The 24,580-nt window shown below is 44.8% G+C and overlaps 3 protein-coding genes across 3 annotated transcripts; 2 read left to right on the top strand and 1 right to left on the bottom strand.

Moving 5' to 3' along the window:
• The first annotated feature begins 2,346 nt into the window (after window positions 1–2,346).
• prodha (proline dehydrogenase (oxidase) 1a) lies at window positions 2,347–13,640 on the top strand. Its single transcript, XM_076994376.1, has 14 exons — window positions 2,347–2,778; window positions 3,221–3,429; window positions 5,776–5,810; window positions 7,091–7,240; window positions 7,365–7,429; window positions 7,618–7,734; window positions 7,925–8,004; window positions 8,206–8,287; window positions 8,642–8,734; window positions 10,224–10,370; window positions 10,938–11,113; window positions 11,305–11,403; window positions 11,496–11,584; window positions 11,689–13,640. The coding sequence occupies exons 1-14, from the start codon at window positions 2,446–2,448 to the stop codon at window positions 11,880–11,882; spliced, it is 1,869 nt and encodes a 622-aa protein (XP_076850491.1). The 5' UTR covers window positions 2,347–2,445; the 3' UTR covers window positions 11,883–13,640.
• Window positions 13,641–14,796: 1,156 nt separating this feature from the next.
• rexo4 (REX4 homolog, 3'-5' exonuclease) lies at window positions 14,797–20,339 on the top strand. Its single transcript, XM_076994372.1, has 8 exons — window positions 14,797–15,350; window positions 15,610–15,947; window positions 16,176–16,319; window positions 16,742–16,935; window positions 17,158–17,246; window positions 17,351–17,425; window positions 17,550–17,624; window positions 17,765–20,339. Exons 1-8 carry the CDS (start codon window positions 15,150–15,152, stop codon window positions 17,930–17,932), a joined length of 1,284 nt encoding a protein of 427 aa, XP_076850487.1. The 5' UTR covers window positions 14,797–15,149; the 3' UTR covers window positions 17,933–20,339.
• Window positions 20,340–20,516: 177 nt separating this feature from the next.
• Window positions 20,517–24,532, bottom strand: cacfd1 (calcium channel flower domain containing 1). The gene is made up of 6 exons (XM_076994375.1): window positions 24,423–24,532; window positions 23,465–24,204; window positions 21,557–21,629; window positions 21,285–21,410; window positions 20,864–20,971; window positions 20,517–20,755 (listed from the first exon to the last, which is right to left on the bottom strand). Exons 2-6 carry the CDS (start codon window positions 23,571–23,573, stop codon window positions 20,662–20,664), a joined length of 510 nt encoding a protein of 169 aa, XP_076850490.1. The 5' UTR covers window positions 23,574–24,204; window positions 24,423–24,532; the 3' UTR covers window positions 20,517–20,661.
• Window positions 24,533–24,580: the final 48 nt, after the last annotated feature.

Below are 24,580 nucleotides of genomic sequence, written 5' to 3'. Positions count from 1 at the left end.
TTGATGATTCTCCAGTTGCCTTGCACGGTCCTATTTTTCCCCAATGCAGAATCATGAAAATAGCCTGCGTTGTGAAGTCATGTTAATCATGTAGTTAGCCACCAGAGGGCAGCAGTGCGACGTATCTAAAACAGGATTGTAACATTTACAACACCAAGATCCAAACAGCCTTTTTGTAGGTCTGTTCGAACACTTCTCAAAGCAGTACAGAAGACTAGTACTGAACCAGTTGATGCCAGCCATCATCTTAAACACACACCCATGTGGATTAGTACAGGAGATGCTGTGGACCTGAAGGATTACTTGGTCACCTGTGTTAAGAGCAGGTAAATAACAATGCAAATGCTGAAAACAAATTCCAGATCAAGGGAAGATGCTGAATCACTGAAAGAAAAACATACTGGACGTTTTTAAATGGTTTGCGTGAAAGCCAAACACAAAACAATTAAATATAACTGAAAGTGTGTTCAATAGAGAAGCAGCCATTCCTATCTTGAGCAGGGGATTCCAAATAACACGTGTTGATCACCCACCCAAAGAACTAGATCCATAATAGAGATGCTATGACACTTCACCAGCCTTCTCTGTGCGTCCCTCTCCATTACACTGGAACCCTTTTCAGATGGTGACCATCTCCATCAGGTCATCATCTGCTTCCTGGAGATTTTCACACTGACCTCCAGACCGAAGATCCAGCTTCAAAGAGCCCAAGGCAGGTTCTGCTGAGGGCCGTGGGTCTGACCCTGGATGCAGGACGAATGTGGGAGGCACATGTGGAGGGTGTGAGGTGCAGGAGTTGGTGCTTCAGCAGGAACTGTGATGGACATGCGCATACTGCCTGCAGTACTGACTAGGGGGCGCTGTAGGACATTATAGGCTGCTGCCTTGTTCCTCAGGAAAACAGGACCTTGTGTCAATGGGTTATAAACATTTACAAATGTCACATACAAAATCAGATTTCATTTTGTGTCATATGTACTAAAATAAGATTTAAAACTAAAAAAAGTTTGTTACATTTTTGGGTTTGGATTTCATCAGACAAGATGCATTAAATTAGCAGTATGTACTTTTTCCCAATAAGAACTGGCAAACAAAAGTGGTCCTTTATATATATATAATTTTTTCAATAAGTGCAGCTCTCATGAGATAAAATAAATTGTTTTGTAGTCTTCAACTGAGTCAGGTTATGTTCCATAGAGCAGGTGGCTAACATGGAGGCGGTCATCTAACAAATCTTTAGTGCAGAAACATGCAGGCCACTTGATGTCTGTATAAAGGCTGTTTCATAATGTGAAGAAGAATCATCGGAAAAAAACACTTATAGCTCCTATTAATTATGGGACCAGGAATTTACAAACAACAACAGCACGGAACACAAGAAGGAACAAAAGAGTTAATATATAACTTGATGAGCCGATGACTTCAGAAGTGATCAAGCAACTGTAAATTCAGGGATCGTTTGCTGGACTTCAGATCTGTTCATATTGCGTGGCTGTTATGAGTAGTTTTATTCTCACGTCAGACTGGGTGTAGACAAACAATTATATTTATTGGGCAAGTCATCATTATGTCATTATATTTATACCGTGTATTTGAAATCTGCATTTTATGGAGGTCCCAAATATTTCATTCCTATATCGAGAACACAGAAGCAAATGCTAAAACCTGGTTTTATGAACGAACTAAGTTCGACCTACAGACGAACTGTGGCTTCTGTGGTTTCTGTGACTTTTGAAGAATGATACAAACAATAAACAAAAATAAAACACCAACATTTGCGTTGTTCAAGCCAGACCGGTCGTAGATCACCGCCGGGTGTGTTTCAACTGTCAACACAGGTCTGCTCCGATATCAGTGACAATTTTTTAAATGGGTTACATTGTTTCAGTTTTTGCCAGGTAAATTATTTTGGGATTACGATCATCATATTTTAAAAAACATACTACAAGTACAGGATATCGCATCTACTGACAGGGACATCCTTGTGATATAGGGTGTCCGTCATCTGACAGTCCAACAGGCGAAACGATACTATAGCTATCTTAACACATTATAAAGTTAGTTCTGTATAAATATAGACTCTAGGCACAAAGTCAGTATTTTATTATACGAAAAGTTGTCTAAAGCTACAGACTTGAGACTGCATAAAGCGGCTACTCTTGGCGTTTCAATATCACACTTGCAGCAGTAACAGGACGATCCGCCTGCTCCACACTCCAGCCGTCAGCTGCGCGTGAAGGGGCGCGTGGACGTTTTAAAGCGGCATCCAAGTGCGTGAAGCGCGTCAGAGCCGAGCCGCCAATCGCGTTTCGCGCGCATTAATATATTTGCATGTTCTAGAACGCGCCTATGAACAAACGTCACTCAACGTTCTACGAAGCGGACGCATTCACCCGTGCAGAGGAAACTGATAGGAGACCTGTTTTGCGATAATATTCACCTCCGATGTCGTTCGCCAAAGTCATACCTGCTCTAGCCAGGGCAAATTCGGATAAACTGATCCGCGTGAAATATGCGGCAAACCGGTTCCGGTCATCATCGACCCGACCTCAAGAGAAAAATGAGTTGGCCGCGCTCGAGCCTGCGTGCACGCTGGTGGAGACGCCGTGCGAGGTGGATCTGATAAGCAAGAGGAAGGTTGATCAGACCAAAAAGATCTCCGTGGATTTCGATAACACCCAAGAGGCTTACAAGAGTAAAGACACGCTCGAGTTACTGCGAAGTTTATTGGTTTTCAAACTTTGCACGTTTGACTTCATTGTCGACAGGAATAAGGAGGTGAGTTTTTTTAGATGACTGTAGATGAGAGGTGTATTTCCGTGTAATGACGGACATTATGTAGGCAGTTTTTGTTGGAGTTGTTTGATTTATTTTTTGTTGCTCCACATACGTGAACTCTTTATGTAGTTTACTGTGGTACCGTTGGAGCATCACTCCATATCCGTATCGGGCTGCGCGGTCTTGGCAATAAAATCGTATTGCGATTATATTTGCTGCTTGTACCTATTTTGATGCAAGCCGTAATGTAACTTGTAACTAATATTAAATAAGAAAAAATACGTGAATAGAGAATTTTATAGAGCAACAGATGGTTCAGAGTATAAGTTGTCGAATGTCAAAATTATAGCAGCTGTAGAACTGGTGGGAGCCTGTTTGGACTTCAACACTAAGTGCGGTTTAAAATATTTAATACATTATCGCTGTCGTTGTTTCCTTTCAGCTGATGGACCTGAGCAAGAGGGTCTTTGGCCAGCGCATTTTCGAGAAGCTTATGAAGATGACGTTTTACGGGCAGTTTGTGGCAGGGGAAGACCAGGACTCCATCAAGCCTTTGATTGAGAAGAACCAGGCTTTCGGGGTCGGGTCAGTGCTGGACTACAGCGTGGAGGAAGATCTTACTCAGGAGGAGGCAGAGAAGAAGGAGATGGAGTGAGTGTATTAACTTGGACCATGTGGTGGCTTTAAATGGGATGCTGGTACCAGTGTAGGCAATTGCGTTGCTTACCCCTATGTCACTGGTTTGGCTCAGTACTGGTCTTGGTAGGCTCAGTACTGGTCATTGAAAGTTTGCAGTAGTGAGATTGAAGCTTGTTTGCATCTGCAAGCTCTTTTTCCATTGGTAGTCAATGTTTCATAGAAAATGTGCTCTACAAAGTTGGAGTTTACCCTAATTTTATCGTTCGCATTAAAAATTATGGCATAGCATTCAGTTTCTCGTGGAAAGTGCGTTTGAGAGTTCAGTGTCTCACAGAAGACACAGACAGGCACAAGATGGTGGTACTGTACTGTATATCGCAGTATGTGTTTACTTTTACCTGTACAATTTTGAAGGGTAATGTAAATTAACAAATTTCTTAATTAATTTGAAGTGCTTTGGGAGCATCTTTATATGTTACACCCTAAATATAGGTCTTTATAGGCATTTGTTAGTTTAATGTCCAAAATTTGAGCATTTTCAAATTTCCCATAAGGGTCTATGTGTCAATGATGCCGTTGAACTAGAATACTGCTAAATCCAGAAGTCAATGCTGATGACCATCAGAAATGCTACATGAGCGTGCGTCATCCAAGTTGGCTTCAGATCGTCCCTACCAATCCGACCTGTGTGTTGGCACTGGGTGTTGGGAAGGTGTCTCTGCCTGTCCCTGAGGGGCGTGGCCTCCACTCCTGTCCATGAGGAGTGTGTCATCTATTCTGGTCTCACAACCGTATTGGCCAACGTTCACCCGTGCCCACAGAGGGAACCAAGACTGATATGAAACCATCTCAGAAATATTGTTGCAGTGCAACTCCGCATTATTTGACCCTGGGATCACGTTTCTGCTCAAGAACAGTTTGTGTATCCACGTGCGTCCTCACAAAGTGGTTGTGAAACAACATCCTGACAAATCGAGTCTAAACTTTACAGTTTACATACTTTACAAGTTGTTCTTTAAATTCTTTCCTTTAACATTCTTTTAAAACACTGACATCGCAGCAAACGTAAAAAAAAAAAAATCGACTATGAAAACGGAAACTCTAGCTCTTATTTCCTGATTGGTCCTTATGGACAAGGCCTCCTGTTTGATTGGTTTATTTTGGAGGCAAGTGCTTACACCCCTCTCACACCCTTTCCTGGTCACATGAGTGTGGTAGAGTAGTGGGTTACAACACACCCCCCTAATGTTGCGTTATATAAGGTGTTCTGGGTAAGCTGAGATGTGGAGTGTTAGTTGGGTGTTCCTTTTGGAACCCCATTAAAAGAAGTTTAAGAGCTTTAATTGGAGAGGCATTATTACTTCCAGAGGGTGAGGAACATTTTCAGCATTAAGTTCATCAAGTGCTTCAGTGAAAGGAGGGGTCCATAGTTCAGGACTTGTGGGTTTCTTGGGTGGTGGTGTTTTTAAATGTTATCAGTGCTTTAGTGTTATCTACCGTCCTCAAACATGCAGTGACGCTGTGCCCTTTTCCAGGGCCATTCCAGCGACGCACAGCGACCTGAGAATTTGCACACAGTGTTGCTGAAGATTAGACACATGTTCTGTCTCATGGCTAACATAGAGTGGTTGGGGGTGAGGGGGTTCCTCTGTCTAAACCTGATCTTCATGATGACGTGCGTTCCTGGGTGTCGTGGGATCCGGTTAAAGTGCTGTTTGAACGTGTGTGTGTGTGTGTGTGTGTGTGTCTGAGCTGCTCCAGTCACTCCAAAGACGTTTTGATGCTGAAAACGTACCACACCTAAACCAATCTGTTAGAGTTCTGGAAGGAACAGTTGGTCAGAACTTCTAGAGTGCTGAAGTACTGAAGAGTAACAATCAATCAAACAGTAATCAACAAGTAATAATTAGGGTCACTATTCCTCACTATTCCCCCCCCCACTCCCACTCGATCAGCTCCAATGGTGGATTTGATGGAGTTGCTTGGCTAGGAGATTGAGAAACGGTGTGTTCTGGTTTTGCCTGGAGCGGCCAGTTCTAACCGGTTTGGCCTGGTCTGCTGGCCCGTTCTCTTGGCCTCGTCGTGTGTGTGTGTGTGTGTGTGTGTGTGTGTGTGTGTGTGTGTGTGTGTGTGTGTGTGTGTGTGTGTGTGTGTGTGTGTTACATACACGTGAGCAGAGGGTCAGGGAAGGTTACAGCTGCTTGCTAAGTGCTGGTCTTCACGTCTGATTTACAAGGACATGAAAACCCAATACCTACCTTGCAACAATATGAAACAATATTGCATCACTCATTCCCGCCTCTCTCTCTCTCTCTCTCTCTCTCTCTCTCTCTCTCTCTCTCTCTCTCTCTCTCGCAGTTCTTGTGTTTCCGAGGCCGAAAAGGAAAATCATGGTACGTATGTTTAACAATCATAGAATTCACTTAACCCTCTTGTGTGTGTGTGTGTGTGTGTGTGTGTGTGCAAGACAAGGGTCAACTTCAACGTGTTGTAAGACAAAACGCTAACGATTTAAAGGAGTTAATTAAAATATAGCGTCTTGAAGGGATCATCTTGTAGTTGAGGATGTGATTATACGATGGCTGTAATGTGTATGTCTGACCAAAGTTCCACCCCTACCCAGGTATTTATCCATGTTCTAGTCCATGTGATCATGAGTTTTTGCTTGGCTCAGGTCTGATTTTACTGGGTCGTCATCCACAGTACAGAACAAAGACCAGAAGCATGAAGCGTTGACTATGACTGTTAAGTCAGTGGATGCTGCCAAATTGGATCATTTGTCATCAGAACTCATATTCTTGGGTGCACTGCATGCTGTATTTTCTCAGTGTTCGTAGGTTCTGAGCACTTAACCAAAAGCTAGTGAGACGAAGTGGTAAATCGGGACAATGTCATGATCTCGCTTTAATCTCACCATGGTAGTATGATGATCTCGCAGTAATCTCACAAATTAATCTCCCATGCTCCTTATCTGGACCAAGGCCTCATGCTCCATCCAGATGCTGCTGTATGATTGTTCAGGGAATGTTCAGCAGTCGTCTAATGTAAAACTGCAGTCGCAAACACCTCTAAATGGGGAAATTGATTGTCCTCTTTAACAAGTGTCTGGGTGTTGAGTCCGTGTTGGGCTTTACCTCCTCATGGTCTCCCGAGGGGCCGTACTGATTGGTTCAGTCAGGGTGTCTGAAACATCTCCCTGTGGTCCAGTGTTTTGGTTCTGAATCGGACCTCCAGCACTTACTGATGATTTCGGAGCAGAAGACAGTAGCTGATCATTTTCATTTTAATAAATGAGAATGAGTCAACGGTGTGTTTTGTGCGTTTATAGTAGTAAACTATAAACTATATAGTAGTGAACTATAAACTATATAGTAGTAAACTATAAAAATGTACACAGAACAGATTTGACAAATGCAAAATACTAAATTGCTCTGAGATACAGTAGATAATTATCTTTATCTTGGTTTGGCCCAGATCTACTGAGGTGCATTGTGGGACGTAATAGGTAATAAACATTCCAGTGCCCTTCAAGAGGAGCACATGACCGAATCATGCCTAAATTGCAATTCAGTTTATTCTGATGGGAACGCAATATTGCATGGTCATACCTGTAGTCAAAGGTGTGGCGATCAACCAGATCACTCAGTCCGGTGCGTGATTGGCTGTGGCGCAGGGGTCGATCACCGGGAGAAGAAGTACAAGGCGCACCGGCAGTTTGGTGACCGGCGGGGCGGCGTGATCAGCGCACGCACCTACTTCTACGCCGACGAGGCCAAGTGTGACCAGCACATGGAGACCTTCATCAAGTGCATCAAAGCGTCTGGTGAGACTGTCCCACAGTCTTCTCCTCCGTTCAGCCCAAGTACCCATGATCTAGTCTGAGAAGTTCTATAAATGTGTGTGTGTGTGTGTGTGTGTGTGTGTGTGTGTGTGTGTGTGTGTTGCAGCTGGAAGCTCTGTGGATGGATTCTCAGCCATTAAGATGACTGCTCTGGGTCGGCCTCAGTTCCTGGTAACGTTGTGCCTGTGTCTCCTGTTGGTCTGTCGACCTGTCTAAATCTAGTGCGTGTGTTTTGACCGCCCCGTAGCTACAACTGACTGAGATTAAACCTGTTTAATCTCTCGCTCTCTCTCTCTCGCTCTCTCTCTCGTGTTTGTGTTTGTTTGTGTGTGTGTGTGTGTGTGTGTGTGTGTGTGTAGCTGCAGTTCTCGGAGGTGCTAGTGAAATGGAGGCGTTTCTTTAGCCTGTTGGCTGCCCAGCAGGGGAAGGACGGAATGTCCGTGCTGGAGCAGAAACTTGAGCTCGAGGAGCTACAGGTATCTGGCACTCGTACGCCTGCATGAACCTTCATAACCCGGCTATAACCTTTCTATAACCCCCTCCCCCCTCCCTGACCCCTCTAACAGACCTGCTGGTCCCAGTCTGGCACGCCCAGTTCAGACATTCTTGAACCTCCACTGGTCTCCACGTCTGGTATACTCACATTCCGGTTTCTCTTCTCTTTAGGACAATTTAGCCAAACTGGGAGTGGGAGCCAAGCAGGACATCGAGAACTGGTTCACCGGAGAGAAACTGGGATCTTCTGGGTAATGGAGCACTCTTATCACCATAGTTACTGTTACAGAGAAGGTTTCTGTGGACATAATAGGCTTTAGTAGGGTTTCAACGTGTGTGTGTGTGTGTGTGTGTGTGTGTGTGTGTGTGTGTGTGTGTGTGTGTGTGTGTGTGTGTGTGTGTGTGTGTGTGTGTGTGTGTGTGTGTGTGTGTGTGTGTGTGTGTGTGTGTAGGACTATAGACTTGTTGGACTGGAATAGCCTCATCAACGACAGAACAAGAATCTCCCACCTGCTGGTGGTACCCAATGTGGAGGTAAGCACCAAAACAGGACCAACACACACACTACTTACATCAGTTCAGCTACTCCAGGTTTTCCACCCTCCCGTTACCTGGGACAGGTGTGATGACAGTGGCCTGTGAGGACAGTGGACATTATGAACTCCAGGACCAGGTTTGGATTGGACATCCAGATTTGACAACCAAGTCCATCATTACAAACACACAGACACATGTATACACACATACGCATACATCTATAAACACACACAGAGTAACTATATCATTAGACATGCAATCACTGTTGCATGTAATAGTAACTATTACACACACAGTGACTGTGTGTATCTGTGTGTGTCCCTGCGTCCCTGCGTCCCTGCGTCCCTGCAGACTGGTCACCTGGAGCCTCTGCTGAGCAGATTTACTGAGGAAGAGGAGCGTCAGATGAAGAGAATGCTGCAGCGCTTGGATGTCCTGGCCAAGGTGTGTGTGTGTGTGTGTGTGTGTGTGTGTGTGTGTGTGTGTTTGTGGAAGATGGTAAGTGTGTATCTGTGGTCTCTGTGTTTGTGGTGGTGGGTGTGCTTGAGTGTGTTTGTGGAGGTGGGAACATTGATGTGTGTGGGGTGGTGGGTATGCTTGAGTGTGTGTGTGTGTGTGTGTGTGTGTGTGTGTGTGTGTGTGTGTGTGTGTGTGTGTGTGTGTGTGTGTGTGTGTGTGTGTGTGTGTGTTTGCTTCCTCTGTGGAGTGATTGCTCTTCAATGATCTGTGTGCATCTGCTGGTCAAACAGAGTCTGCTGTTGCTCTTGTTCGCTGACGCACTTGTGTGTGTGTGTGTGTGTTTGCACTGTGTGCACGTTTGTCTGTTTGCTGTATGTGTCTGTGGGTGTCTGTGTGTTCTTGGAGCACTTGTACACTACGGCTGGTCACGATCACTCCTACGCTGAGCTGGAGTAAACAGGATCTACTCCCAGGGCAGTGGTGCAACAGAACTTAGTCTTCATTCAGGGCTCACATGATTGTTCAGGGCTCACATGATTATTCAGGGCTCACATGATCGTTCAGACGTTCTTACCATCTAGTGTGTGGATCGTGTTCTCTGTTTTTTCTCGGGTGTGAACAGTTTGCTGGTGTAGTATCCGTAGCGTGTGTGTGTGTGTGTGTGTGTGTGTGTGTGTGTGTGTGTGTGTGTGTGGGGCTCTAGTTTGTAGGTCAGAACTTCCCTTACTTTTACCCTATCTGGACGTTACTATGGAAACTGATGGTGACTGATTAGCTCAGTGTTACCCTCAGTTTGCCTGTTTGTTTGGGACTGTTGTAGTGGCCTTGTGACCCTGGGGGTTGTGGGTATAGTTGTAAAGGTGAGTTTGTGGCTGGTGTATGTTTGGGACTGTTGTAGTGGCCTTGTGGCCCTGGGGGTTGTGGGTATAGTTGTAAAGGTGAGTTTGTAGCTGGTGTATGTTTGGGACTGCTGGGGCTGTCTGTGGTCCGTTTGGGGCGTTCAGCCATGCCAGTGCCACTCTTGTCTGGGGTCCAGGGTGGGGTTTCCTGGTGGCATAACCGTGGTGTCTGGGTCCCGTGCCTGCTTGTCCTGTCCTTCCCTGTGCTGGTCACCGACGGACAGTTCGGCCAACTGACACTAATGAAGAGGAACATGTTCCATTAGACCCCACAAGCTCTATTCTTCTGAGACCACAGTTAAAACAAAGCACATCTCATCAAAGACACGAATGTTTCAAGACCTCGGCACTCATAGAGGTGCCCCGATGTGTTTAGTGCGTGTGTGCTTTGGAGCGCACTGGAGATGGAGTGGAAAATTCCACATTATATAACGGCACTTTTGTGTGTGTGTGTGTGTGTGTGTGTGTGTGTGTGTGTGTGTGTGTGTGTGTGTGTGTGTGTGTGTGTGTGTGTGTGTGTGTGTGTGTGTGTGTGTGTGTGTGTGTGTGTGTGTGTGTGTGTGTGTGTGTTGCAGCATGCTGTAGAGAGCGGCGTGAGGTTGATGGTGGATGCTGAGCAGACGTATTTCCAGCCAGCCATTAGCAGACTGACTCTGGAGATGCAGAGGATCTTCAACACACACAAACCCATCATCTTCAACACCTATCAGTGTTACCTTAAGGTATCACACACACACACACACAACGTATAAAGAAAACGCATTGAATGAGGTGTGTCCAAACTTATGACCTGTACTGTATGTACACACACACACACACACACACACACACACACGTATAGGTACATAAATGATGTTATTGTTTATTGTAATAATCTATATGTATATACACACACACATGTATAGGAACATAAATGAGGTTATTGTTTATCGTAATAATCTTTGTATTGCACCTTTCATACATATATCCAACTCAAATGCTTTACAAAATAAATAGAAGAAAACAACCATAATAAAATAAGTTAATAAAATAATAATGACATTATTAAAATGGAAGAAAGGAAAATGGCAAAACTATTAAAATAATTAGAAGAACAAACATAAAACGTAATTATCAATATAATTAAGTATAATGTAATTGAACCATTGAAGTTCCCTAACTAAATGCAGCTCTAAACAGGAAGGTTTTGAGGCTCTTCTTGAAGCTGTACAAGGATGAAATGTCTCCGCTCCTCGGGAAGAGAGTTCTAGAGATTGTGTGTGTGATTGTGTGTGTGTGTGTGTGTGCAGGAGGCCTATGATAACGTCATGGTGGACGTGGAGCTTTCCCGTCGGGAGGGCTGGTATTTCGGGGCCAAGCTCGTGCGCGGCGCCTACATGCACCAGGAGAGACGCCGCGCGGCCGAGATCGGCTACGAAGACCCCATCAACCCCGACTACGAGGCCACCAACAGGATGTACCACAGGTACACACGCACCAGCCCGCTGGCTACAACCTCCATCTTAGTCCTGTCTCGTGTGTGTGTGTGTGTGTGTGTGTGTGTGTGTGTGTGTGTGTGGTAGGTTATGAGCAAAAGTCATAAACCAGAGGTGTGTGTGTAATGGCTGTGTGTCCCACAGAATGACACACTCACACTCCTGTGCTGTTTCATGTCAGGTGTCTGGAGTACGTGTTGGAGGAGATCGAACGCAGCAGGATGGCTAACGTCATGGTGGCCTCGCACAACGAGAACACCGTCACATTCACACTAGAGAAGTGAGTTAATGCACTCATAGACCCAGAATGGAAACAATATTACTGTGTGTGTGCGTGTGTGTTAATCCATGGTGTTGGTGTCGCGTGTGCAGGATGAATGAGATGGGCGTGTCTCCGGGGGAGAATAAGGTCTACTTCGGCCAGCTGCTGGGGATGTGCGACCAGATCAGCTTCCCTCTTGGTGAACATTGAACACAATCATCTCTCCTTAATTATGGGTAATGGGTGAAGCAAAAATTATATAACTAAAGGCTTTGAACTGTGTGTCTGTGTGTGTGTGTGCAGGTCAAGCTGGGTTCCCCGTGTATAAATATGTCCCATACGGTCCTGTGAACGAGGTGGTCCCGTACCTGTCTCGGCGGGCCCAGGAGAACCGTGGCTTCATGAAGGGCTCGCAGAGAGAGCGCAGCCTGCTCTGGAAGGAACTCAAACGCCGCCTGTACAGCGGCCAGCTGCTCTACCGGCCGCTCTACCGATGAATCGCTCCGATACTCCACCCTGCCAAGGAGTCGCTCTTTAGACCACGCTGCCCTGTAGCTGCATCATTACAGACTGATCTGTTGAGCAGCTCTATTAACGATTAGTCTCTCGAGGAGTTTTCTTGATTGTAGACCAGTCTGTTGAGGAGTTATTGACCAGTCTACTGATGAACTCCTCTATATACTAGAGTCTTTGAGGAGATGTTCCATTATAGATTATACCCATGAGCTCTACCTATTATTATAGTTCAGATATCTTCTTCAGACCCGTCTAATGAGGAGCTGCTCTATTATATTTCAGTGTACTGGAGGTCTACTTTATAGACCGGCCTAATGAGGACCTGTTCAGTTGTAGACCAGAGAGGATCTCCTTTATTGACCAGACTCGCGCACTCACTCTCTGTCTCTGTCTCTTTCTCTCTCTCTCTTTCTCTCTCTCTCACTTGTGCTCTTTCTTTCACTCACTCTCACGCTCTCTCTCTGTAGGTGTGCTATACTCATGACTTCCTTTTAAAGTATTCTGGTGGTCTCAGTGTTGATTTATATCCATTAACATTATTCAGTACACGCATGTGTTCTCCAAGATCACAACATGGGAGTAGAACTGTACTGTAGTTAATGAGGTGGACATGTTTTCCCCCCTACACCCACTATTGCCCTCACGCTTGTGTGTGTGTGTGTGTGTGTGTGTGTGTGTGTGTGTTCATCAGAGTTGTCTTCGCAGTGCGAGACTTGCGTCTCTCAGTTGCCACATCACCACGCGGAGCCTGTTGTCACGTCAGAAGTCATAACTGCACTCTTGGCATCTGGTTTTTACCTGTAGTGATGGTAGGGGGGTGTTCATGTCATTCCCGCCTTTTAAAGGGCCAGAGGCCTCAACATGTCAATGAATAAAATTCAAGGGGGCAGCCCTGAGTGGAGAGTGACCCTTCCTGGAGGGAACATGAATCGACATGCTGCACCTGAGCTAGTGCCCTCTGCTAAAGTGCACTTGCAGCACCCGAGCTAGTGCCCTCTGCTGAAGTGCACTTGCAGCACCCGAGCTAGTGCCCTCTGCTGAAGTGCACTTGCAGCACCCGAGCTAGTGCCCTCTGCTGAAGTGCACTTGCAGCACCCGAGCTAGTGCCCTCTGCTGAAGTGCACTGCAGTGCTGAGGCCTGCATCGTTCCAGTCCTCAGTTGCTCCTCATGGTCGTTTCATCGATTTGAACTTTTATTCTATTTTGCTTATTTATATCGTTGGACTTGTTTTGACTTCCTGTTTTGAGTGTGTTTATATGCAGCGTTTTAGAAGCTGGTGGGAGTGTCAGGCCTCCTTGATGTTCTTGACAAACCTGAAGGTGATTGGGAAGGCTGTGGAATGCGCAACACACTGTACTGAATGTTTTACTAGTGTTTGTGATTGTGTTTTATTGTTTTATTTTGTTACAACAGATAGTTAAAACTTTTATTGATTCAATAAAAAGCAGTTTCAGCAGCATTCCATTTTCTTGTTTAAAATATTACAGGGGGTAAAACAAAAATGTGTTTTTAATGTGAATTCTGAGACAAGATAAGGGTCAATGACCTTTTGTAATTTGAGTTCATTCTTTGTTGTTTTTTTGGGGGGGGTGAATGAATTGCTTGTATTGAATTCTGTTTTGTAGATTATTTCTGTACAAAGGATATTTTGTGTGTACTGTACATAAATGAGTCATTAAACAACAGTATTGATATATAATACAGGAATTTCAAATAAAAACTATTTTTTGAAGTGTGAGCTTTGCGTTGCTTAAAGCTTTCTTCAGAGGATGTCAAGTCTGTAAAGACGTTAACAGACTTCACATGATAGACCGGGGGAATGATATACTGACATCTAGTGTTCATGTTAAGCCATTAAAATAATACTGTTGGTAACAAACGTGGGGAAACTAAGTTACGGTAATCACATAGCCTACAGTGATAGTATAGTTACCTTGAAAATAATCCGATTACTGATTACTCCTTTTAAAAGTAACTTAGTTACGTTACTGATTACTTGATTTTTAAAGTAACTACGTTAGATTACAAGTTACTTTAGTAGTTACATTCAGCAGCAAAATTAATTTTTCCAATACTCACTTTATTGGAAGTGCATTTTTAACAGTGACAATGTATTGAAGCAGGTTCGGTAACCGAGGCAGAAACTGCTTAATCCAAAAATCCCGAGGAGGTAAACTTTACCCCCCCCCCCCCCCCCCCCCCCCCCCAGTGTCACTTAAATGAGTGGCCAAGTGTCTGTCCATTAGGAGTAGTAGTCGCTACAGTATCTCCTGACATTACGTTTGTGTAGCTGCGCGGTATTATTTGTAAATTTATTTGTAAACGTAATGCAAGCGAACTGTTCAGTCAGACAGCTATTTGTTGTGAAACTAAATACCATTACAATTTAAAGCATTTTAAGTAGGCTACCTGGAACACAAAGCAACATTAAAATTCTGCAGGTAAATGTTCATTCCCCTGTTTTTGAGAGGTTTTTCTTTACACTACCATATATCGTTACGGGAGGACACTGCAAAAAAAATGACTTGTAAAAACGTGCTCGCGCTCTCACAGGGTCGCGCGCAGCGTGCGGAGTCGAGCGCTACGGTCAGACGCAAAAGTAGAACTGAGCCAAGAAGAAAGCAAAAATATATATTTTACTAGGGAAAATAAAAATAGTAACGCACAGTTACGTGGATAAGTAATTTAATCTGATTACTGGACTGGAAATAGTAGCGCGTTATATTACTCGTTACTAAGTAACGCATTACTGACACCACTGATCACATAATATCGATAAAGGTTATTTACGTTCTAATTTATTTGCTATTCCAAATTTATTAATACATTTCAAAACAATAAGTGAAATTCGTTTGTCCCAAAATCCCATGTGGAACGCGAGGGCGCTGAGTGGTTTCCGGACGACCCGTTTAAGCGTTGCACACACACGGCGGAAACGCTGGCAGCATGGATCTTGCGTGGTATAGAAATGCTACGTTTCAGTGCTTTACTAGTATATAACCCGTTTTTATCTGGTTGTTTTTAATAGCTGACACATTCCTTTGCGTTGTTAAATTTCTTTCAAGGTGGTTTGCATGTTATGTCTCATCGTCATTACATATAACAACTTCAAAGTGCACTTTGGTGAATGTTGGACATGTTAGCTAGCCAGTGTTAGTTAGCCAGAGATGTAGGAGAAACGTCAGCACCGAACCATATTGGGTTTCCTTTGTTCCGCTACATATATTTATCACAGTCTACCTCTACAATGTCCAAAGCGAAGCCAAAAGACGTGTCGGTTGCATGTGGTGAAACTAAACAAGCTAAAAGTGGTGATGGGAAAGACAAGAGAAGAAGGAGACACTTCTACAAGCGCGTGGAGAAGAAGCCCAGAGAGAGGAAGAGCAGCGTGTGTGTGCCACCTAAAGACGCCCTGGAGTTCTCCGCTAACTGGAAGGCGCTTCTTGGAGTAAGTCGTTTGACTCCCTTACATGTCAACCGTAAAACAGTTTTGTCATTTGAAATGGGCAAAAATGTCCCATGTTAAGAGAAGATGGAAGATGGACACTGATCATTAGCAGTAAACGTACTGACAAGACATGGTACACGTGCTTTTCTTTATATTACATAAAGATCAGAACAGTCTGTAGAATCAGGATAATGTAATGAAGTGTCGCACCCAGAGGTGCTGGGTTATACAAATTAAGGCAGGTTTCTCCATGTTGCAGACTCTCAGCTCAGAGGGACCCGTCAAGGCAAAGAACAGCAAGGAGGAGCTGGATGTCAAAGCGCTGAATCCTCGCTCGGCAGTGAGTAAAGGCCCACACGCAGCACAAAGACCAAACAGAGGCCCGCGTCAAGCCGAGCACGGGCCGAAAGGAGACGCAGAGACACCTTCACCCAGCACGAATGGGGAGAGACCGGCGGAGCCTAGGACCCAGCGGAACGGGGACGGTCCCTCGCAGCCCGACAAGCCCACAGCCGAGAAGAGGAAAGCAGTGGATGGAGGACAGCGGCTGGAGAAACGGAACAAGAATAAGAGGGTTGAAGAGGAGAAGACAACAGAGTGCGTAATGGGGCCCATTTGCTGGGATCTATAGACGTGTGAAGCCATCAGAGGGGCCTTTTTTGGAAGTGTTGCTTTAGCTGTCATGTCATCATGGTTTGTCGTTGTTTTCTGGCTGCCCAGCTAGCATTGTAATGTCCTCCTCTCTGCTCTCAGTGTCAGAACCAAAACGAGGTACCCTCATCTCAGTGGGGTTATGATGTCCTAATCGTGCCTTTACCTGCCTAGGACTGATATCTGGTTTGATGACGTCGACCCCGACGACATCGAGGCCGCGGTGGGGGCGGAGGCAGCAGACATTGTGAGGAAGAGGAGCGGCATGACGAAGGCGCATGTGGAGAGAACGCTCATCAAGGAACACGCCTTCGAGGGGTATGGCCTGTGCAAACTCCACCCATGCATCTTCATTTGTGAGCTGCAGGTTCAGCGCTCGGAAAGACTACCGTCATCTTTCATGTGGGATTTTCATTGCTGCTACATTAGTAGGGTGGGGTTTCTTTTAATTGGTCTGGATCACATGTTGTGGAGATCTGCCTTCCTGCATGTTTTACTCGCGTGCCAATCAGAGTTCTGAAACCAGTAATCAGATATGGTTGTTTAGGGCTGTAACTATAGTGACAGATCTCCAGAAGAAAATCTCGCTAGATGGTCTAAATCCAATCGTGATTTCCCATAAAGAAAACCTGAAAAATCTTAGCTAAGCTATTTCTACTTGACCGTTAACAGTCTAACGTCAAATGTGCCTTCCTTCCCGCCTTTGTCTCCCCCTCGCTGGTCGGCATGGTGACGGACAGTCTGACACGAGCTGTTGCCATCGACTGCGAGATGGTGGGGGTGGGGCCGGACGGTGAGGAGAGCATGCTGGCGCGCGTCTCCCTCGTCAACCAGTTCGGGAAGTGCGTCTACGACAAGTACGTGCAGCCGACGGAGCGGGTCACCGACTACAGGACGGCCGTCAGCGGCATCCGCCCCGCCGACATCGAAAACGGTGAGCAGGAGGAAGTTAGAGATGCGGGACGGCTGTTCCTGCCAACCCTGTCGCCATAGTGACACAGTTTTTAATGTTGTATTTTGAAAAAAAAAATGCATTTATGTGTTACTGAAAACAGTATTGAAATCGTATTATATTTATGTAGAAATATGCAGTGTAAATATATGTTGTTTTTGCTGGTGTTATTGTTGCTATTGATGGATGGTGTGTGTTTCTCAGCTGAGGATTTCAAGACAGTACAGCAGGAAGTGGCTCAGATTCTGGAGGGAAGAATATTAGTGGGACATGCAATACATAATGACTTAAAGGTACAGTGTGCTGTGTTGTCTAAACGGTACAGTGCTTCATGTTTGTGGCTCCTAGGCTCAAAGTGCCTGAATTATTCTAACTGTCTCCATTCCCCTTTGTGCAGATCTTATTGTTGGATCACCCAAAGAAGAATATCAGAGATACACAAAAATACAAGCCGTTTAAGAAGATTGCAAATGTAGGAACAGTTCCTCAAATGGAACCTGCTAACATTGATTTCATTGAACACCATAACATGTTCTGCATCAGTATTTCTCTGTTAACGTCTCTCTCTCTCTCTTTCTCTCCCCCCCGGTTCTCAGAGTGGGCGTCCTGCACTGAGGGTTCTGTGTAAGAAGGTTCTGAATGTAAAAGTACAACAGGGTGAACACTCTTCCGTAAGTGTCTCTAGAGTCACACACACGTGCCATTTCTCCCTCAGAAACCACTTTTAGTTCACCTCACTCTGAAATGTTGGTCCATTAGCAGCTGCTTCTCTGTGGATCAAGATCGGTTTGGTCTTGTGTGTCTCTACCAGGTCCAGGACGCCCAGGCCACCATGCGCTTGTACACGCTGGTCAAAAAGCAGTGGGAGGCGGAGCTTAAAGCCAGCAGGGGGCGGAGCAAAGACCCGAAGAGCCCTCGCAAACCAAGGGCCAAAACTGACCTGACGACTGCTCAGACACACACTCACCATGACCAGTGAGACCAGGAACAGAGCCACAGCTGGAGCAGCGTACAGCTCTCTTTCTACAGACCTTTGAATTCTGCAGTCCTGTAGTTGAGCAGTGACCCGACTGAAGTGCAGCGCTGTTCTGGGGTCAGAATCAGTGGAACATGTTCCAGGACCTTCGGTTTTTCCAATCCGACAATTCCATTGCTGATGAAAATGATCCATTGCAAGATCTTCCTTGGGATTTGACGTTCATACATCACTCCTATCTGCTGATCCTCAGATAATTTTCACACGCAAATGCGTGCGTATCGTGTATATGGCAGGATTGGGCTTCAGTACGGGTCGTCGTCCGAGTGTGTATTGGCAGGCGGGAGCTTGGTCACCTTCGTGTGGTTACTATCAGCCAGTGTTCCTCTTTTTATACCGAGGGTGTTTTACAGATGCTTCCCGTGACGTATTCAGCGTGAGGTGTGTACATGCTGAACATATGAATCTTTTCTTCTGTGAGGGCTGCTTTCTGAGGCACTGTGTGTTGTATTAAACCCAATGTGAAATGTACACTTGACTGGCTCCCTTTGGTTGGGATACAGGTCTAATATGAATTTGCTTCAGTGCAGTTTTTATCGTCAGTTATTAAGTTCTGGCATTTAATTTCATCATCAAACATGGATGCTAACAGAAGCTGGGTGCTGTGTGGACCAAGGTGTTTGGAACAGGTAAACGGTGCGAGTTCAAAAACAGGCCAGAGAGGGCAGTAAATAGAAGGTAGAGGCGTTTATTTCGTGCCTGAAGAACGAAACGCACACAAAAGACCCGCGTCACCCTTCCTACGCTCTGGGTGTCGACAGAAAACCTGACAACCACAACACACACCACACACCCCTGGAGGCCTTAGGTTGTTTGGTTGGGCTTGTGTTTCTGTAGTAAGAGTTTGGTGTCAGACATTTTTCTTCTATTGTAGCTTCATTGCTATGAGATTTGGAAGCCAGCATGAGCACAAAAATCATTTAAATATTACCCTGTACAGGACAGTCTGAACACATACTGAATTCTGTAAAGACTGATTTGTCTATTTTGATCAGTAGTGCACAACCATGACGTTATGTGGAGAAACAGGAGTTATTGTAGCGTTATGAACGTGGATTAATGTATTAGTATATGCGTCCTGAGTGGGAATATTAGCAAACGGTGCAAGGGGCCAAGAGCCGTTTCGTACTCACGCTGATTTACAGATTCTTATTTTGTTACTATTCTAGAACTTCTCAAACTGACGCTGTTTAGGTTAAACCATGCAAGAAAAATACAATTACCGTTTTTGACATTTAAGACATTTTCTTTTAATCGTAATAGTATTTGTAGATTTCTGCAGTCAATAATGAGTTAAATAGTGCGACTTGCCTCACTTGCCTTCAGGTGTAAAATGGGCTGTTAATCAATAAAACGTAATGCCCGTTTTTAATGCCTGTATGGTGTTCGTATTCATATTAACCCGAGATGACATCTGATGACCATAATATCTGACCATCGGTTACTTTTTAATTACAGTTGGTCCTCAGAAACGAACCTACAGGCCAGGACTACTTCACGCAACATCTGGACCTGCTATCTGGTTTGTGTTGTGAATAATAACTACAGAGAAAAACAGAAACTATATAAACACTGCAGCCTGTAAAATCCGGTTTGTTTATTTTATTTTCTAGCCTGTTGTGATTTTATTCACCACTATGCTGTGTATAGCTTATAACCCAAAAGCAAACCTTACACCACCATAGAACAGAGGTAAGAGTCATTGGTCATTGGTTCAGAAAAAGAGCCCTTCAGGGTTATAAGATGGCTTAAGGGAGAAACCAAACATGCACACAAACGCGTCTCTGAACCGAAGGTCAAGTCAACTTGGTCCACGTACTACCTGCTGTCTTCCTGCAGGCTAGCCGACAGTTCAGTGCGTGCAGACATGCTACACGTGACCTCGGAACCTGGGTGTTCCAGAAACCTAGCCTTCTAGAACACTAGAAGGCTAGGGTTCTAGAACAGTGAGGACAACATCAGAGATCAGCGTAGTCCACAACACCACCAACGCCACATTCCAAACAGTCTGGAACAGTTAAAGAATCGATCAATTTAGAAGAGTAAAGGCTGGTTAGTAACACACACACATACTGTAGTGACCACTTCAGACATGCTAACACACGTTCAGTACCTCAAAAGGAAGAAATAAAACCCAAACACTAATCTCAAATAGTCTTAGTCATAGTTTCCCCAAACTGACAAGCCGTGGACAACCTAAAAAACACCTAAAAAAACCCGAAACCAACCAACCATCAAAAAGGATTGGGCAAAAGTCCCAGGCACTTGCACCAAGCAACCTTGTAATCATGGATACAAGAGATGGGATGGAAGGTAGCGGTTGCTCCGGCAACGTGCACGGCGCTGGAGTTGATCGCATGCAAAACTACTTGTTGTTTTAGCATCTTGAGTCACACACTGCCAATAAATAAGAGCAAGACTTCACCTGCACTACTCCAGCCTGAGAAGCAGCATGTTAATCCAGAGGAACCTTCTAGAATACTACAAACAAGCCACACACACACGCAAACAATGTACAGCTCGGGAAACACTCAAACACTGATCTCAACCCTGATGTGTGAAGTAAAAAATAAATTAATAAATAAATCACAGAATCATGTATCGTAAGCTCCGGAAGGGGTGGGGGAGGGGGCAGAGTGGAAGAGGTAGTGTAGAGAGGAATGGGGGAGGAGTCAGGGGGCGGGGTCATCAGTCGGCACGGCAGCCAGCTTCTCTTCATCTGTCTGTTTCTGGTGCTGTAGCCGGGCATATGTAACCGCATCACCCCTGAGAGAAGATGGAGTGGGGTTAGAAAGATACAGGAACAGATGATCAGTCAGAAATGTTCCAGCGTGTTTTTGTTTGCTAGTTTTTGTTGACGGCAGAATCCCTCACTTCTTTCCAAGGGAGGAGAGTCCGTAGAGCACCCCAGTGGCAAAGGTGATGGCGTTCCCAAACAGAGTGGTGAGGGTCATGCTTATAAAGATGGGGAAAAGGGCCATTCTGTGTGTGAGAGAGAGAGAAGGGGGGGAGAGCGGGACAGACAGTTGTATTTATGAACTGCTACTTTGTATAATAGGTTTATACAGCACTACTCTGAGGGTCAAAGTCACAATGTCTGATTCAGCCACTCTATTCCACTCAGCCACTCTTTTTATACCAATGAAACTATGAAAATAATAAATGTTGAAATTAGATATTTTAATTAAAAACAAATTACCCAAAAAGCTTTCCTTCAAGGCCTGCATCATGTTTCACTTCCATGTTTCATCTCTCTCTCTCTCTGACACACACACACACACACACACACACTTACCCACAGTACAGCATGGCTTTTTGCAAGGGCCGTAGTTTATCCGCTCGGCTCGCCAGCATGTTCGCAAACTCGACAAACTGACAGCAGAAGGGCACCTCAATGAGGAATAACACACACGCAGCCATCCTGAACACACACACACACACACACACACACACACCCATTCAAAGGAAGTGCAATAATTAGTGCTTTTCACCTGTGGAGCCACACACGCATGCACTCCTCCTAATTCCCCCCTGAACACAAACATATTAAACATTATGTGTACTCACACCATCCAAACCCCTGCCACGATATTTAAAGGGTGAACAGTCACACAGTTCCAGATCCCCAGCATAGCCGAAGCTACAAAGACAGAAGAAACGTAACGTTAATAAATTTTTAAAAGAAATTCTGTAACGTCTTTAGCTGAACTCTTTAGCTGCTGCCCGAACCCTTCTGAGAACAGCAGCGTTCAGACCCTGCTGTGGGAACCAGACATTTAGACGGACGGGGACACACACATACACACGTGTCAGCTGGCCAGCATACATTTGGATCACACACTGTTGAGGTTTTTGCCAAACATTTGTTAAAGCTGACAGTGTCAGAGCTCGCAGGCTGAGGTGAACAGAGAGGCATTCATGGCCTGATGCAATGCACACACACGCACAATTATTCATAAGAACTTGTGTGCAGGTCTTGTGTACACTGCCCTTCTGTTTCTGTATAATAGAAAATACATTTTAAAGTTTGCCCTTCCAAACTGTGTGTGTGGGTCAGTGTGTCGGACTGTGTGTGGTAAGGAGAGAGAGAGGAAGATGCAGTGGGTGTGGGAGGAGGTGTGAGAGAGAGAGAGAGAGCGCAGAGAGACATGGAGACACATTCTCAAGTTCAGCAGTGGTCAACCGGTGCAGTTAGATATTGTACGTGTGCGTGTTAGGGTGGCCAAACATCTAGTTTCTGGCAGAACGCCTGGACAGACACCTATTCGTTGTTTTCCATTGATCAGTATCATTTTATTATTTCACTGGGTCACGTCAAAGCAATTCCCCAGTATATTTTATTTCCTCCTACTGGCAGAATGTTATTGCTAGTAGTAGGAAACACGAATTTCGTGTTTAGTGGGTAAAACAATTATTTATATTACAGATTTCTAGAACCAACTGGTCAGCTCTGTTACTAACGAGGGTAATTACTGTGTCATATCCCATTTCCGCATGTCCTTTAGGGGGCGTGATATCCTTCTTTCAGGGGATTTTAAAGTGGCCGGCCTATTGTGTGTGTGTGTGTGTGTGTGTGTGTGTGTGTGTGTGTGTGTGTGTGTCTTTGAACCTGCCCTTCCTCTCGCCCAATAGCACTTCATCGTTTTGAAATGGCTTTAGCTGTGTGCGCAGTCTTTGCAAGGAGTCCACAGCACAAACTCCTGTGTGTGCGTTGTTATCACAGCATTCAAAAGTACAAACGTGAGCCGTGACTAATCACAAACACGACGGTATAAAGACAAACGGGGAAGAGAGGCAGAGAGCCTGAGAACCAGATCAGCAAAACAAAAGTACACAACGGAGCACAGCGCAGTTGCTATGACAGCTGTGTTGCCATGGCGGTTCCTGACCAAAGAAAGTGTCCATATGGAGAAGGTCTGTGCACATTAAGACCCAGATCTCTGCTGGGTCTGGGTCAGTACTGCTTTAAGATATCGTCCCTTCCCTTTTTCGAGTCTCGTGGAAGTTGTTACAGTGTGTAACATAATCTATATTGGCATCCAGGTCAGTGTAGAGAAAATACTAGACTATATGGCACAGTTAGGTCATCAGTACATCACAACGTATAGCCTATAAATATCCTCAATAAAAGACACTTTCTAACCATGACATGAATGTAGACATAAGGCTGGGGTCACATTACAAGCCACATTGTTCAATCCCGATTTTGTGTTCATATTGGATTTGCTCACATTCATTACTGCTGGCCTATATCTAATGTAATATATCTAATGTGATAATATCTGTTAACACACAACAGTGATTCATATCTGCTCTGAGAAGATTTTGTGTGATTTGAAAAGATTTTGTGTTTCACATCCGTGAAATAAATCAGACTTATGTTCACATTAAAGCAAAAAAAACCGGGATTTTGAGTGACTTCAGGTTGGTAATGTGAACACACAACCATGTTGTAGTTCTGCTGGGCCTACTTACACATCCCACCCAGGACTGCGCCCAATTTGCAGATCCATCGGTACCACCACGACATGCCATCGTTGTCGGTCTCGGTTTTAGCTGGTGCTGACGCTTCCTCCGAGCTCATTTTACAGCCTTAAATTATTCACACACACGATTTTGCTTACGGGACACCCGCTCCACGAAGCCTCCACAGATCAGGTAGCGACAGCAGCGCCTCTCTCTTCGATTAAGACTTATTTATAGTTATTTATAAGACTTATTTATAAGACAGCAGCTTGTCTCAAGGTAGTTGCGCTACAGTTCTAATAGACTGTCAAATGTCCAGCGTGCATAATTTAGTGAGCAGGCAAGCTAGCCAGAAATAACTGGAGATAAACGTCTTGTGGATGTCGACGTGAATATCCGATCGTTGATATTATGGTAAAAACGTGACAAGACGAGTCCCTTGTTACTGTATTACACCTTACAGCAGAGAGCCAACAGATCCAGCTGGCTACTATTAACTAAATGCGAGAACGCTTCATCAGAGTCCTGAGAGTGTGTGTGTGGTTTCCAGCCTCATCGATCACACGCCGTGGTCCTGCTGGATCAAGGTCCGTCCGACGTCGACATCAGATGTAGGGTCCAGGTGCCATTGTGCGTCCCATTGTTTGACTTCTTCTCTCGGAGGTTCCCTTGTCTGCGTTGCGTTGTGGGCGGAGCCAACTGCCACGTCACTCTGTGGAGTCATCTATTCAAGGGCGTCAAAGTCGACACTTTTTGCGCATATAGAAAAAAAAGGATAATGTCACACTACTGCAGATTATTTTTTTGCTGCGGCATGTATTATCAGTATTATTATTATTATATTCTTTCTATGTTGTTAGACATCGTACTCAAAATCTACATTATCCGTTTTTATCAATTTATTTCCTAGACATGGGCCGCTGATCTGTAAAAAAATCTAGGGGTAAAATGATTGTGTGTTAATTACCTGAACTTGACCTAATCTCACCAAACCCCATGAACATAAGGCACGTTTGTGTAATTTAGACGTTGTGTCGTTCCTCTAATCTAAACATTACGAATGTTATTGTTGTAATAGCTAGATAACAATGATATTCTCAAAACTAGCACACCTGCGTTCCCGGA

Source organism: Brachyhypopomus gauderio, unplaced genomic scaffold (assembly GCF_052324685.1).
Source record: "Brachyhypopomus gauderio isolate BG-103 unplaced genomic scaffold, BGAUD_0.2 sc140, whole genome shotgun sequence".
NCBI lineage: Eukaryota > Metazoa > Chordata > Actinopteri > Gymnotiformes > Hypopomidae > Brachyhypopomus > Brachyhypopomus gauderio.
The sequence above is the reverse complement of the archived record's forward strand: the minus strand, read 5'-3'. Positions and strand labels throughout refer to the sequence as shown.

Coding starts and splice junctions, on each gene's coding strand:
- prodha (XM_076994376.1), top strand. CDS start 2,446: ATGTCGTTCGCCAAAGTCATACCTGCTCTAGCCAGGGCAAATTCGGAT. Junction 7,735..7,924: donor TTGAGCTCGAGGAGCTACAG/GTATCTGGCACT, acceptor TCTTCTCTTTAG/GACAATTTAGCCAAACTGGG. Junction 8,005..8,205: donor GAGAAACTGGGATCTTCTGG/GTAATGGAGCAC, acceptor GTGTGTGTGTAG/GACTATAGACTTGTTGGACT.
- rexo4 (XM_076994372.1), top strand. CDS start 15,150: ATGTCCAAAGCGAAGCCAAAAGACGTGTCGGTTGCATGTGGTGAAACT. Junction 17,426..17,549: donor CGTTTAAGAAGATTGCAAAT/GTAGGAACAGTT, acceptor CCCGGTTCTCAG/AGTGGGCGTCCTGCACTGAG. Junction 17,625..17,764: donor AACAGGGTGAACACTCTTCC/GTAAGTGTCTCT, acceptor TGTCTCTACCAG/GTCCAGGACGCCCAGGCCAC.
- cacfd1 (XM_076994375.1), bottom strand. CDS start 23,573: ATGAGCTCGGAGGAAGCGTCAGCACCAGCTAAAACCGAGACCGACAAC. Junction 21,630..23,464: donor CGCAGTCCTGGGTGGGATGT/GTAAGTAGGCCC, acceptor CTGTCTTTGTAG/CTTCGGCTATGCTGGGGATC. Junction 21,411..21,556: donor GTGGCAGGGGTTTGGATGGT/GTGAGTACACAT, acceptor GTGTGTGTTCAG/GATGGCTGCGTGTGTGTTAT.